Source organism: Plectropomus leopardus, chromosome 1 (assembly GCF_008729295.1).
Source record: "Plectropomus leopardus isolate mb chromosome 1, YSFRI_Pleo_2.0, whole genome shotgun sequence".
NCBI lineage: Eukaryota > Metazoa > Chordata > Actinopteri > Perciformes > Serranidae > Plectropomus > Plectropomus leopardus.
This window is the reverse complement of record NC_056463.1, coordinates 10,634,847-10,649,092: the sequence shown is the minus strand read 5'-3', so window position 1 is coordinate 10,649,092 and position 14,246 is coordinate 10,634,847. Positions and strand designations below refer to the sequence as shown.

The 14,246-nt window shown below is 39.4% G+C and overlaps 1 protein-coding gene across 6 annotated transcripts in view; it reads right to left on the bottom strand.

The window, feature by feature from the left end:
- Window positions 1-716: 716 nt before the first annotated feature.
- dmxl2 (Dmx-like 2) overlaps window positions 717-14,246 on the bottom strand; it is a 54,929-nt gene continuing 41,399 nt past the window's right edge. For all 6 annotated transcript variants that reach the window (XM_042492138.1, XM_042492165.1, XM_042492174.1 and 3 more), the window contains 13 exons: window positions 14,042-14,243; window positions 12,682-12,799; window positions 11,259-11,324; window positions 9,041-9,127; window positions 8,076-8,197; window positions 6,019-6,157; window positions 4,831-4,891; window positions 4,528-4,655; window positions 4,328-4,405; window positions 4,092-4,183; window positions 3,945-3,997; window positions 3,624-3,841; window positions 717-2,191 (listed from right to left, as the gene is read on the bottom strand). In XM_042492138.1, the coding sequence (XP_042348072.1) occupies window positions 1,982-2,191; window positions 3,624-3,841; window positions 3,945-3,997; window positions 4,092-4,183; window positions 4,328-4,405; window positions 4,528-4,655; window positions 4,831-4,891; window positions 6,019-6,157; window positions 8,076-8,197; window positions 9,041-9,127; window positions 11,259-11,324; window positions 12,682-12,799; window positions 14,042-14,243 (1,574 nt within the window). In that variant the 3' untranslated portion in view covers window positions 717-1,981. The remainder of the gene's footprint in view (window positions 2,192-3,623; window positions 3,842-3,944; window positions 3,998-4,091; window positions 4,184-4,327; window positions 4,406-4,527; window positions 4,656-4,830; window positions 4,892-6,018; window positions 6,158-8,075; window positions 8,198-9,040; window positions 9,128-11,258; window positions 11,325-12,681; window positions 12,800-14,041; window positions 14,244-14,246) is intronic.

The window sequence follows — 14,246 nt, the reverse complement described above, 5'->3', positions numbered from 1 at the left end:
TGTACATGCAAGATTTTGGAGTTGCTAACAGTGTGAAAACTTTTCATCATTTTGTATGAAACAATGCATAATTTATACAAATTTAACTTATAACTCAACTTTTGTGTACGTCCGTGTTGCGAGTGATTTATTTAGAGTATTTGCATGACAGTTATATTTTATGTATTTTGTTATCTTCTCTGATATTCTGTACATATAGACTTTGTAATGCAGCGGCACAGTCCCTCGTTGCTTCAGAAAATTGAAAAAAAAAAAAAACAAAACAGCGCCAAATCAACCTGATGAAATAAAAAGAATTTATTCACTTTACAAAGGTAAAACTCTGACCATGACCTGTTCTCTCACACACCTCCAGGCTCAAGTGCCCTTAGTAAGTGTCTTCCCATGATATTGGCTTCTTTTTGCATTATTACATGCACACACACATACATACCAGACACCAGTAGGACCATTGGTAAAACACTTAAGCTACATACAGTACACATAGTGGGCAGAAAGAGGGAGAGAAACACAAATCTCTTTAATAAATACCATACATACATTTAACAAAAGTTACAACTAATCCAGCTGGTATGATACAAACCAAAAAATAAAGAAATGCTTTCATGTTTTTACAAGCTGTTGTGGTATTTCATATATATATATGTGTTTCTCCCCTATTTATTACCACTTTTTCAAACATTTTTACTACTAGGCCAAATAAAGCCAGACATTCATTTGTATATAACAGTTTATTCTTCAATATCCTATTTATTTGAAATAAACTTTTAGTGTCTCCAGAATTTGAGTGCAAATATCTATTCCTTATGGATGAAACAGTAAAAACAACTACCGAGGTAACACACACTTACATACAGTAGACTGTGTTGCACATCTCCCAGTCAGATACAGTAAAACCTCTTACATTCCTAAAATAAAAGGCAATAAGTTAAATAGGAATGGTCAACCAAACAAACATATAAATAATTTAAATAATACAATTAAATTCATTAAATTAAAAAAAGAAAAATTCAAGAATATCTTGTGCAAAACCAGAAGTGAACCTTTGTGTTTCTGCTCTGGGTGGGTGGGCATTCAGGTTTAGACCAGACAGATGGAAACATTGAAATCACAGTCACAGGAGTAAACACATCATCTTCCAAACAGGAATGTTCTAGCAGTGAGTCGGCCGCACAAACAGGCATTTGAGGGCGGGGGGGCGGGCGGGCGTACGGATGGCAGACACAGCAGAGTGAACGCACACACTCGGAGAGGCCAGAGTGAGTGACGGGCAGCCAGTGAGAGGAAGGTGAGGGCGGGTGGAGGGTTGGGTTTGGGGTGTCACTATAGGAGCGATGCACCATTACCTCTTCCATGGGGGCTGAGGGCTGAGAAAAGCCGGGCAAAAGGCAGGTGGGAGGGGGGCGGGGGGGCAAAACCATTGAAACAAAATGCAGATTCCAACAACTCGATTCACACTGGAAACCACTGACTTAATAACAAACCACAGTGCTGGTTACAGTAGATGCTAAGAGATTTCAGCTGTGGGCACAAAATGACGACAGTTACACACTTTTTAAATTTTTGCTTGAGCACTTTTACAGAGCACTATCAATAGACCTGTGATTGCACCGCGTAACGAGAACAGGACATGCATAGCTTCCCTATGGACACACTCTAAGAGTAGAGATTCTTCAATAAAATTACAATAAAACTAGCTTTAAAATCAAGTATGATACCTTTTGCTTGTAACTTTGCCTTCAGCCTTTGGGGAAAACAAAAATATTTGCAGCTCCGTTTTTCCGTTGTGGATATGATTTACATCGACGGTAAACCCATGAACACTGCACACTCTGAAAGATGCCAAAAGTGTGGTGATCTTTTGACTAACTCTTCCCCCCGTCAGTTATACTATTAATGCCTAGCGAGTGTTACGTAAGCTTTTTGTGTTTTTTCTTTCTGTCTCTTTTCCTCTTTGGAGCCTCAGAAGTGGAAGTAGGCGTTACAGGATGTCGACCAAGCAGCTGGGGATGTTGTAGCGGTCAGGGAGGACCCTCATCTTCAGGGTGCCGTCTGCTCCGCAGGTGAAGATGCGGTTGCCGGGTCGCGTCTCCACCTGCATGACGCCAGCGCCGATGTTGCGGAAGATGGACTGCTTGGCGTGCTCGGTGCTGAAAGAGTGCATGAGCCCGTGGCCGCTTAACTTCCACACCTGGAGACAGAAAGCAGAGGGAGAGACGATGGAACAGGTGTCAAACCAGCCGACTGGTCTTTATTATTATTATTATTCACAGCCTGCCAGTGGGATTGTCAAGTGCCAAATTTAATTTGAGTGTTGTGACACTTTCTCAATGTTCTTTAATCAAACAGCCTGCAGTTAATAACAGCTCATTTCAAAGCTGACAAACGTCTCATCATAACCAGCACGTTATCATGAGCATTAAGAGGCTAGCAAAGGTATTCTGGAGGAAAGTGAGTACATTTACAGTAAAATACTTGTTGCAAACTGTGTAATCATCCTTCATATCTATCATTATATAATTATACAATGTCATGTCCCATGTTTGAAATGTCAAAAGTTTAAACACACGTCTACATTTTGTGTCTCCCAGGTCCTGGTCTTTCTCAAGCCCTGCCTTCTACGTGTGCAGGTGAGATCAGAAATAACTAAATCTGCATTTTCCTGAGCTGACTAAGCTGCAGCTCAGCTTGGAGTGTGACCTGTAAAATATACATACTTTATTATACGGGTATTAGTGACAAATTTTCTTGATTTTTCCAAAACCGTTCGGGTGTTTTTATTTCTCAAAAATGTCTTCAGCTCTAGAATTTAATTAAATTCAATGACTTTTCAAGGTTTCCCCTAACCGCGCGATTTATACAGTCCAAAACTGCTGTTATTATTATTATTATTATTCCTGTTATTTTAGTACTTCGCAATACTATTTACTACTTGCTGTGCAATAATATTAACAGTCTATACTTAAATATTTCAACGCTACACATCATGGACATACAGTATCTGTATAAGTGAAATGTGTATATTTTATTGATAACTTTTACATTGTTTTATATTTTTATAATTATTTATATTTGCATTGTTTGTCATGTTTTTTTTAAATCTAGTTTCCTTTTTATTTATTTATCACTTCTTCCTTTGCTTTTGTCTCTTGAGCTGCTGTAGTGTGTGAATTTCCCCGCTGAGGGACTAATTGCTGTTATATGTCCTCCACACATGGCAGTTTTGTTAGTTTTTTTATTTGTTCTGTATTTGATTTTTATCTTTTTACTGTTTCTATTGTTGTTTATTATTCTTGACATACATTGCAGGTAGTTATTTAGTTTTTATGGACTTTTTCATCATTTTATTGCGGTTGTCATATATCCTTCTAGCCGGTATGAATGTGAATTCGGGGCATTGCTGTAACAAAAGCTGAATGCTCATTCAGTTTTTCCCTGAATAAGCAATGGTTTATGATGTTGACAGTTAATCGGATTTTATCAGATGTCCAAAAATACCAGAATAATTCTTAAAATGTAACTAAAACTGAATAAGACATTAATTCATTCAATTAATTCAATCACAGTAAGACCGCCTATGTGTTTTGGCAGGTCAGTGGGTGAGCGACGGAGCGATGTGTCACCTTCATGTTGCCCTCCGCAGAGCCGGTGACGAAGAAGTCCTCGAAGGCATCCAGTGCGAGGGCCTTGATGGCTGAGTCATGGGCCTGGAAAGTGTGGAGCAGCTGCCTCTGGCGGATGTCAAACACGCACACAAAGCCTTTTCTGCCTCCAGTGATGAGCAGCTGCTGTTTGGAAGCATACTGCAGCACAGTGGCCCCGTTCTCATGGCAGGGGAACGCTGAGAGGGTGGGTGGGAAGAAATGCGGAAATGGATCACAAAAGAGCTTGATGTACAGGGAGAATCATTGAATTAGGCTTGTCGAAGCATTTTGATGTCTTACCGTGGACCATGGTATTGCTAGGTGAAATCAGAGTGTCCCACAGGCAAACATTTCTGGGGACAAAGCAAACCAGGGATTAGTCAGTTGATACTAACAAAGAAAGAAGAGTCTGGGTAAACGGAGGTGTGCGTCGGTGCAGATGCTGACCTGTTATCATTAGACTGTCCGGCCGTGGCGATGAGACTAGAGGACGTGATGAAGGCGAAATCACCGCAGGTCTTAGTGTGGCACTGCCAACTCTGTCAGTTGAAAGGACACAAGAAAAACAAACAGTGCATATTCATTTTTATGATTCATATTTAATTTTTTGTATGGAGACGTGTTTGTGTTAGCTGACAGTTTTATTAAATTAAGGAGGTGACGGAGGTGGGAGGGGACCTCACCAGATACGGTTTGGGGTTAGAGGACGTCTGATTGACCTGCCAGAGACTGAGGAAGCCCTCTCCGTCGGCAACTCCGCACTACAAGAAGAGCACAGAGTAATGATAATGAGAACAATCACACAGAAAAGATAACACACAGATGCTGCTGTGTGTGTGTGTGTGTGTGTGGGGGGGGGGGGCGCGTGTGTGTGTGTGTGTACCTTATTGCCCTGGGAGTTGAAATAGAGCCGGGTGACTCTAGCATTGCCTGCTTGTCTGAAGCAAATGAGCTGCTGAGGTCTGTTCCACTCAAACATTCTCACACTACCGTCCTGAGCTCCTGTCATGTCTGACACACACACACACACACACACACACACACACACACACACACACACACACACACACACACACACATTAACGCAAAAACAAAGAGAGATAGGACAAGGGAGAATTTAACCAAAGAGTCTAAATTAAAATGTATACTGATACATCTACCTGCTGTGTGCTAAAGAGACACTTACAATACTGATATATGGGATGGGACGTCATTCTCTTCACATTGTTTAGATTCCTCTTCATGATCTGAAAAACAACAAAAACATCCATTTTATTAGGATGCATGATGTCAAGAGGATGAATTACAGTTTGCAGGTGAAATGAACTTCCATCCCTCGTTTGTGGGAAACCTGAAAATGGGTCATATCACTCAAGATGACAAACTAAAATGCTGGGAATGGGCACCAAACTTGGTACTTTTAAACAAATCTATATTCTTTTCTACACACATTTACACATACACAAGCAGACAGACAGACAGAGACAGAAGATCAGCTCTATGTGTGATTAGAAAAGCACAGAGGTGCAGGTTCACCCCTGCAGCAGTTCAAAAAATAAATTTTTCTTATTACAGAGAAATTATAAAGTACCGAAAAAGGCACCAGTACTAGATGCCAAAGTTCCAGTTGCATTTTTTACTGTATAAACGTTTCTGTTGTGATTTGACCATCCTAGCCCTATTTATTAATCAGGAGTATTAAATGGTGTCTTACTGTGGTGGTTTCTGCAGAGTATTACCATTAAATGTCTGTATCTTAACAAAGCAGACACCCTGCACACTTCAGAAAGCCCCTCCTGTAATGAACCACTGAACCTGTTTGACACCGGCTGTCCTGTCTGTCTTAGTGTATCACACCGAGCATTTATCAACACGACTGGGACATGGAGAACCCTGGCTGCATGTAAGTGTGACGCAAATTTGTACCTTGGGTTGCCGACTGTGAGATCTACTGCTATCTGTGTTTATGTACGTCCCTCTCTGCCGTGCAAACACACACCCCTCTCTGTATCAGCCTCCATAGACTCAGCAGTTCGGCTGTTTAGTCGGCGTGGTTCATTTTTGCTCGACGTTGATAAGAATTAAAAATACAAACACTTCTTGCAAACGTGCACGAGTCACAGACTGTAGAATTTAATTTAATTCTCAATCAGAAGTTTTTTCTCACTATTTACATTTGGGGTTAATAAATCTAAACGTTACTAATGCATGTGATGCATGTGATGAAATGAAAAGACTGGAGAGTGATTACACACATTCTTTGTCATCCATAGGCTTAAAAGCAGAACTCAGTTTCCCCCTACTGGCTGGAAGTGAAAACTGCATATGACTGGCTGTGTTTATGTTTATGTGTTTGTAGTGCATGGACTCGTACCACGCTGGCTCCCATGCTGGTCTGCCCACTGCCGAGCCACGGCATAGAGGCAGAGACCGGCATCTGTGGTGGTGCGAAAGGGACGGAGCTCGCCTGGGCGATGTTGGTATGAGAGGAGCGATGGTCGATGTCGTCAGAGCTGCAAAACATAACACAACCAGAAGCCATCACATCGCATGTAAAATTCAGATGATGAAGACAGACTCAGGAATAATTCCATATAAATATAATATAATAATGTAATTCCACAAAGAATGCAATTAATAACTTGTTTCATGATAATATTGGCCAGAGTATTAAAGTATGATGGAAAACCAGTAGGGACATTATGGTCGAGAATTATTTATTATATCACATTTTTTCACATTTATTTCCCAGCAGTATATAATGAGAATTCCTTATCCTCTGATTAGTTAAATTAATGTGACCCGCAAAAAGCCACAGAAAATGCACAGACTGATTAACCAAGTGATGATTAACTCATTTAAGTTAAGATTTGGCTAAAAATTTTAAAATCCTTTTTTTTTTTTTTGCATGATCCCCAGGCAAATATTATGAACACCAAGTTCCATACAATAATTCTGTGTATTTGATCGGCTTTATTTCTTCTGATTTATTAAAATATGCACAGATCAGCCTTGATACTGTTTGTTCGCATTAATTTGGGACATCCCAGGTTAAGGTGAATCTAATTTTATCTTTGTGTGATGTGATGTGACGAGTCCTCGGTCAACTCTCACCTGTCTGTGTGCTCCCTGTGCAGGGAGGCGAACGTTAGAGCAACTGACAACACCTGAGAGCGCTTTGGGTTAAAACAACACGTGTGCAGCTGATAGCTCAGTCTGCGGCTGAACCTCCGCTCTGCTGCTGCATCACCCTGCCTCTCTTTGGTATGGTTATGTTTCATTAGCTCTTTGATTTGCGTTTATGCACCTTTACAACACACACACACATTTTACATTCATGCGACACACACACTACTGACACCACTGACTTCCACAATTCTTCAATCGTGTAATGCTAAGAAATGAATGCAGAAAACCATCTTTCTTTCTTAGAATTTGTCTTTTTTTTCTACAGTATTTTAATCTCTTAAGAAATGCACACAAAAAAAACCCCAAAAAGTGCAGGTGCAGAGTGCAGCATAGTGTGTCATCTTGAGTAAAATCATCTTTAGTGAAAAGAACACAATTAATATGCAGCAAGCTGAGTGACAAATGGCACAGGCATACAGCAAAACCGAAGTTGAAGTGATTCATGTTGATAGCTGCATTTTGTATTTTGTTGTCGACTGAGTAATGATTAAAGGAATAAATCCATTTGACGGCATTAATTAATTGAAATTTTTGTTTTTGTTGCATGTTTTAATGTTTTGTGAGTGAGTTAGAGCGGCGTGTGAACTGTTTTTACAAAAGTATCTTCTGAATGGACGGATATGTTCAAGCAAATGAGGAAAAGTGTAAATCTGATTAAATTTTGCTTGGTGCCACAGTTGCAGGTGTTGATTGTGCAGCAGCTGATGAGATCATTAGTCCAGCTGTGTGTGGACGTTTGGGTTGTGTGCTGTGATACCAGAGCTGTTGAGGTCTTTGTTTTTGTTCTAGTTTTTGGTTTTTGGGAAGTGCACCATGAGTTGTTCTCTGTAAGCATTTGTGTGGCCCGATGTTGCGTGGTCGTGTGGCGTTCAGAGGGTAAGTGTTACTGTCTGGATCTGCATTTTGCAGAGATTTCTCTCATTTCTGTGTCAGCTTGGTTTGTTTTTTTTTTTTTTGTAGTGCTTTGTGGAGCAGTTATTGTTTTCAGACAACTATCTAGGGGGTTTTGTGCTTAATACTCCCACCACAGAACCACACGAAGATGGGGATGAGTTTTTAGCAAGCTTTGGTCAGGCAGTTTGTGGAAAATTCTCTGTGGTTGTTGTTTGCTCTGAGTGCTTGTCTGGCAGTGAGCACGTTTGTTTAATATATACGTCATGCTAAAACATTGACGTGGATATAAAACTAACTTGGAATCACGATTAACGTGATTTCTTTAAGGACAGACAATCTAAAACTCACCTGCGGGACTCCTTATCAAAGTCATCCCCTATCCAGGTGTAGGGCTGGACAGCCACCAGAGTAGACACGTCCACTTCCTGGACATCATGAGTGGACGCCAACACTATCTCATTGGAGTTAGCCTGAAAAAGGAGGAAAGCGGGGAAGAAAGAGACAAGGAGGGAGGACAAGACGACATGAAAGGTGGACTTGGCAGCAGTTTCCTCTAATCTCCTAGAAAGGCTATGAAGTGTTTTTGTAAATTCAGAGAAAGGTTCTTGGAAAGGATTAAGGAATTCGGTACTCAAGTGAAAAGAAGAAGAAGAAGAGAACATATTACTCTCACTCTCGCTGATTATAAAGTTGATTACAAGTTGATTTTCTCCTCTGGTTTTTGAAGCTCTTAATGATACGTCGCCCTCAAACAGCAGAATGTCTGTCATGCTCTGCTCCATATTGTGCACCACAGTCATAAGACTCCAGACTATTAACAGTCCTAAGAGCTCACAAAAGCCTTTAGTGCCTATGACCCCAAATTATGGAGCAGACTAACACAGCATATTCGACAGTCAGATTCTGTGAGTGTCTTTAATTAACAGCTCGAAACACACCTTTTTACTCTGGCCTTCCCTTAGATCAAAACCCGTATTAGACTGATTTACCCCCTTACACCACTGTTCTTTTTAACTGTGACATGATGTCGATTTATTGGCCAAAAATTGATATTTTTCTGTTGTCTCTGATATTGGATCTGTTAATTTTGTAGTGTTTTTTGTATGATTTATCTTACCTTCTGATTTTTATAATTACTCTATACTTTATTTCTATTATTCTCTTTAAGCCTTTATGTATTTGTTTTTCTCTCTCTCACTTTGAGCTAAGCTCATGTATGAAAGGGGCTATATAAATAATAATACACAATAAATAGGAAATTACAGACTCATAAAATGAAGTGCTTTGCAGTAATTTTATCACACACAACTTACCTTATTGATAGCAAATGCCATGATTATATCAGACTCCTTATGAATGATTTTAGCCTTGCCTCCTGGGTAGCCCAGATCTGCCTCCACCTGGGAAAGCAAAGAAATCAGATAAATGAAGGTTAAAGACACATTAAAGCTACACTAGAGGGCTCTAGGGCCACTGAGTGAAAATTAAAAAAATAAATGATTAGAAATGTATCCTTTACAAATATTGTTTATGTTGAGTTTATTTGCTTAGAGCAGCGGGGCAGAAAAATGTATACTTCCAAAACAATGCTTAGGGCCATCAAGTTGTATAATCCAATAAATTTCCCCACTTCCCAGAAAGGTAGATAAAGATACACAACTAAATACTGAAAATTTTGACTGTTGATTTGGGATTCATGGTGACAACTCCCTCTGCGATTTGCAAGCCCCCCAACAGTGAGCATGCAAGTTAGTAAGTGCCAACTCTCTTAAGGGGAGCTTTTATTTTGTTTTTGGGTCCAGCAGAATCAAAATCAAAACTAGACAGGAGAAAGGAGTGAGAAACAGAAGGAAACGTGTTACTGGCAGGGATCAGATGTGAGGTTATGTGAGTGGATGTCTAGGTGTCCCAGTGAGAGGGGGAAATTAGACGTTAGATCTAAGCCTGAGAGCCTTGAGTAGATTTTATGGCAGAAAAACTGTGAGAAGTCACTATCAGGCCAAGCTGGTGAGGAGACATCAAGAGCTTCACCCAGATTGGTGCTACCTTTAACCATAAACCCTGTGCAACTGGTGCACGATACTTCTTTAAAAGTGTAAAGGAGCTGTATGCAACATTCAGAGCATAAACTATGATTCACAGTCTGTGCTCGGACCGTCTGCACACAGATGGCAGCTAACTGTGCTAACTGTGCTGCAACAGTGCTGACAGAGTTTACATTGTTATCTGCTGGTGGACATCACCAGATAAGGGCTCAGCCGATACTGGTTTTTCAGGGCGGATATCAATTATTAGTAGTTAATGAGACATATAACCGATATTTGGAACCGATATGCATTTACAATAAAAATGAAAATCTTTCTGTCAATATTTACAATTTGGATTATAACAATTTCCAAAACAAAACTTTGTTTAAATGCCTTTTGCAAATGTTTAATCAAAACTAAAACTTTCAACATCATATACAGCAAGATCCCAGCAACTTATAAAGTCAAGTGAAAATTTCAATAAAAATGAATACCTAAAAATAAATTCTTAAGGTTTTACAAAGTAAAAGTTCCTCCCATACTGACACTTTCTTTTAACTTTTTAATTCATTAATTTTTAAAGGTGATATTTAAAATAAAACACTTGTACAAATAATCAGCAAAATGCCAAATATTAGCCCAATAATCAGCCAGGCCGATAATCTGTCGACCTCTAAACCAGAGGTCCCACAGTGCAATATTATCACTATACTTAAGTCCAATACAGTATTACTGTGACTTTAAAAGGTTTGCAATATGAGTATTAGGATAAAATATGCTGCAATATATTACAATTTATTACCTTTTTTCAACTGCAAATTAGGTCTCAAAAGAAAAACCATAAACATTTGTTTTATCTATCGGATAAAGATTTTCATCCTTTCCATGTCACTTTAATAATCTTTATCGCTGCAAAATTATCTAGTGGACTGAAAAAGCAATTGATTTTATTATTCTAGTCAGCTTCGATAAATTTAATTTGTATTTGCAATCTTAAAGTTATAGTTAAAAAAATTGTTGAAAATTGTGTTGATATAATATTGCCACGCAGAATATCGTGATACTATGTTGTGTTGATTTTCTCCCCACTTCTACTGGTAACCTGGGCGGGAACCGGCGGGGGGGTCGCTATGCTTCCATGACGATGCTGTCCTGATATGAGTGGTTATCGCTGTATGAGCACAGTGCAGCGGCCATGAGCTAGCCAGTGGGACACACTCGCAGGCACTGACATGCATGCACCATCAGACCGGCTACCGCAACAACAAACGGAGAAGCTCGGATTAAAAGCACCCACAGAGGGAGTGTGGCTTCAATTTCTCCTCAGGACACCGTTATTCCACTACATCTTTACATAGCTGCTATATCAGTGCTCTGGATGTCATATACAGCTCATTTATTGCACTCTCACTCTCCTTCAAGCTTGGCTTTACAGTGACTCTCGCAGACAGGCAGACGCACAGACAGAGCCACGGCCCGGGGCTGGTACAGTAAATGATACTACCTTATAGTGACTGCTAGCTCCTGCTATGCAGTTTGGGCTTATACGGTCCATATGGTTCTCTACAGACTACACAACACACACACACACACACACACAGAGGCAATACAGAAACAGAACACACCATCACGGCACAACACAAAACACATGCACAAACACAGAAAAATAAAACATGGAATGAAAAGAAAATGTAAAAAGGTTGACAGGATCTTTGATGTATATTTGGTGATACAATGTAAATAACGAAATCCAGTCCACGTCATTAGCATGGACCTACAGTTATGAGGCAGGATGAATGGAAATATGAAGTGTGGATCTGTTTAATTTGAAGCCGACTGAAATTAATGTTGTAATAACAAGAAGCTGAGCATCTGGGAACACGATCGACTGGACTTTAGTCTAAATTTGGACTGGCTACAGTAGCAGTCGTTCATGAAAGTGATTACATAATAATGAATAGTTCCAGACATCACAGAAGGCAGCAAACTGTCCCGTACTTGACTAAAGATGTCTAAGGAGTCAAAGCAATGATATTGACTCTAAAAAAATATCAACAACAGAGATAGATGCGCAGCGAGCACTTTTCTGTGTTTTACAATGAAGTGACAGATTGAAATATATTGCTATTACCAGTCGTCATTCACTGAGGCAAACGATCAAACCATCTTCAGTCTTAAGTGTCTTGCGATGTATAAAACTTTGTGCACAGTGTGTAGATTCTGTTTTCCATGCATGTGGGTAGGCCACTGAAGACATGCTGTGCAAAAATAACTGAAGCAAAATATAAAATGTGGACTGAACTGGCCCACATGTAATGTCACTGACTTCAATCTGAACCCATTAGGAAAAACTTGTCACATATGAACTAAAAGACTGGAAAATACATTCTTGTTTAGGTTTCTCAATAAATAACACTGCCTATAAAAATGTATTTGATCTTTTTTTCAGTCACATACTTGCAGTGTCACGACATCCTGAAACTACATGTCTTAGCTGCATGACACATATTCTTACATCACTCTTCAGTCACCTTCATAATAGGCCTGATGTTGTTATAATTGCCTACTTTGAGCCCCTTTTTTTTTGTTTTTTTTTCACAAAGTCTCTTCATCTGTCAATCTTGACATTGTACTTGAGTGATAACTTTGTTTTGTGGATCACTTTTGAACCTCTAGTAGTTAAAAGTGAGACAAACTTGCTTTTAAAAATGCAACTTCCATTAAATACAGTCTTATTTTTGGGCCATTACAGCATGTGTGTTAGGGGAAGTGAAAAAAAGAAGTTGAATGCAAAAATTCTGGTGTAAAAATGAAATAACGCAAATTATTTAAAAAAAAAAAACAAAGGTGGGTTTAATCATCACAGCTAATGAACACTGAACTAAAAAACCAAGCAGATAGTTTTTTTATGCGTGCAGGCTGCTGACCTCACTCTGCTTCCTTTTCTTCGTAAAGATGTAACGGATTAAAGTCTCCTGAAGAACTTCCTGTTTGACCAGGAAATGCCAAAGACGCCGGGCTGGGAAGGACTGATGGTTCTTTGTCCTGTTGGTAAGTCACAAGTGGTTAACACATGTGTGGATCCACTTAAAGACGTGATAAAATCTGCATGTGTGACTGCATCTCTGCATATCTGTGATGTTCTGTGTTGCGGGAAAAGTGTGTAATCATTACGTGCAACGAGGGATTGATTAATATGTACTGTATTTTATTGATCTTTTTCTTGGGTGCATTATCTACCGTAAAACTTCAACTAACCCGGACTATTATTTGCTTAAATCATTGACCTCAACAGGCTTATATTAGCAACAGGTGTCTACATGAGATTTCTTGCTTTCATTTCCTTTCACACAACTGTTGCTCAGCAAAGATGGGAAATACAACCAAATTATGTATTTATCCCTTTGAAATCTGGGAAACTGGCTTTATTTATTTATCAAAAAAAAAAAACACTGATAGAAAATTACCTAAAAACTTGCCCCCCCTCCTAAAAAAAGAGGAAAAACAAACAAATAAACAAAACACAATACAAAGCAAGAGATGATCTGAAAAATCTTAAAAAGTATAATAATTATTTAAAATAATTTTAAATATATATTTATGATGATAATGAATATAGTTCACTGGACATTTTTCTCTACCTTTTTTAAAAATAGTCTCCTACTAATCTCTTTTTTTGAGTCGCTCTCATTCACTTTGTCGGTAATACCGTCTTCTTTGGAGCTAATGGTTTCAGTCAAATTAACTGAATGACTATATTGTGGATTAGCATGTCCATATTGACAAAAGTTTAAAATATTTGTATTTGTATGCGTGATCTAGGCAGCTAACTAATGTTACCTCCAGCAGGTAGCCCACAACCCGGTTTTATACATCCATAGATCCTCTATAAAAGGAGACTGCATAGCAACCACACCAGGCCTCCAACTGACACAGATGTGACAAAATTTGACAAAATGTGTCGCCACACCCAGCTAGTCAAAACGGACTGGGCGTTTTATTGGGACTAGGCTTTTATTGGACGTTTTACAATATATATGACTGACCTTTTTGTAAGTGATCGGCTGTAGGTGGGCTCCTGAGCTACACTGTCCTTTTGGAAAATGAGTTAATTTGTGTTAGTGTTGCAGTGGTAGTTCCTCTTTCATGTTGTTCAGTGATGTTTGGATTAGCATAATTTATTCTGACATTAAACAAAATGTGTATATTGTCGTAAAACTGCAAACTGGCCCTAATTTGTGAGAGTGCGTCTATATTTCTGCATACTGTATATCATTTAACACTCACTTGAAGGGAGTGTTGTCTGGCTCCAGCATGGCCTTGTGTCGGAGTATGGCAGGTCCCCCCCCTGCGCTGAGGTCAGTTGGGTAAGTGTTGATGTAGTTCGGAGGCGGGCCATCGAATTTGTTCATTCTCTCAAGCAGAAGCTGCTCCCAATTCTCTAAAGTCTTCAACACAGCGTTGCTGAGAGGGGACGTGACTGGCAGGTCTG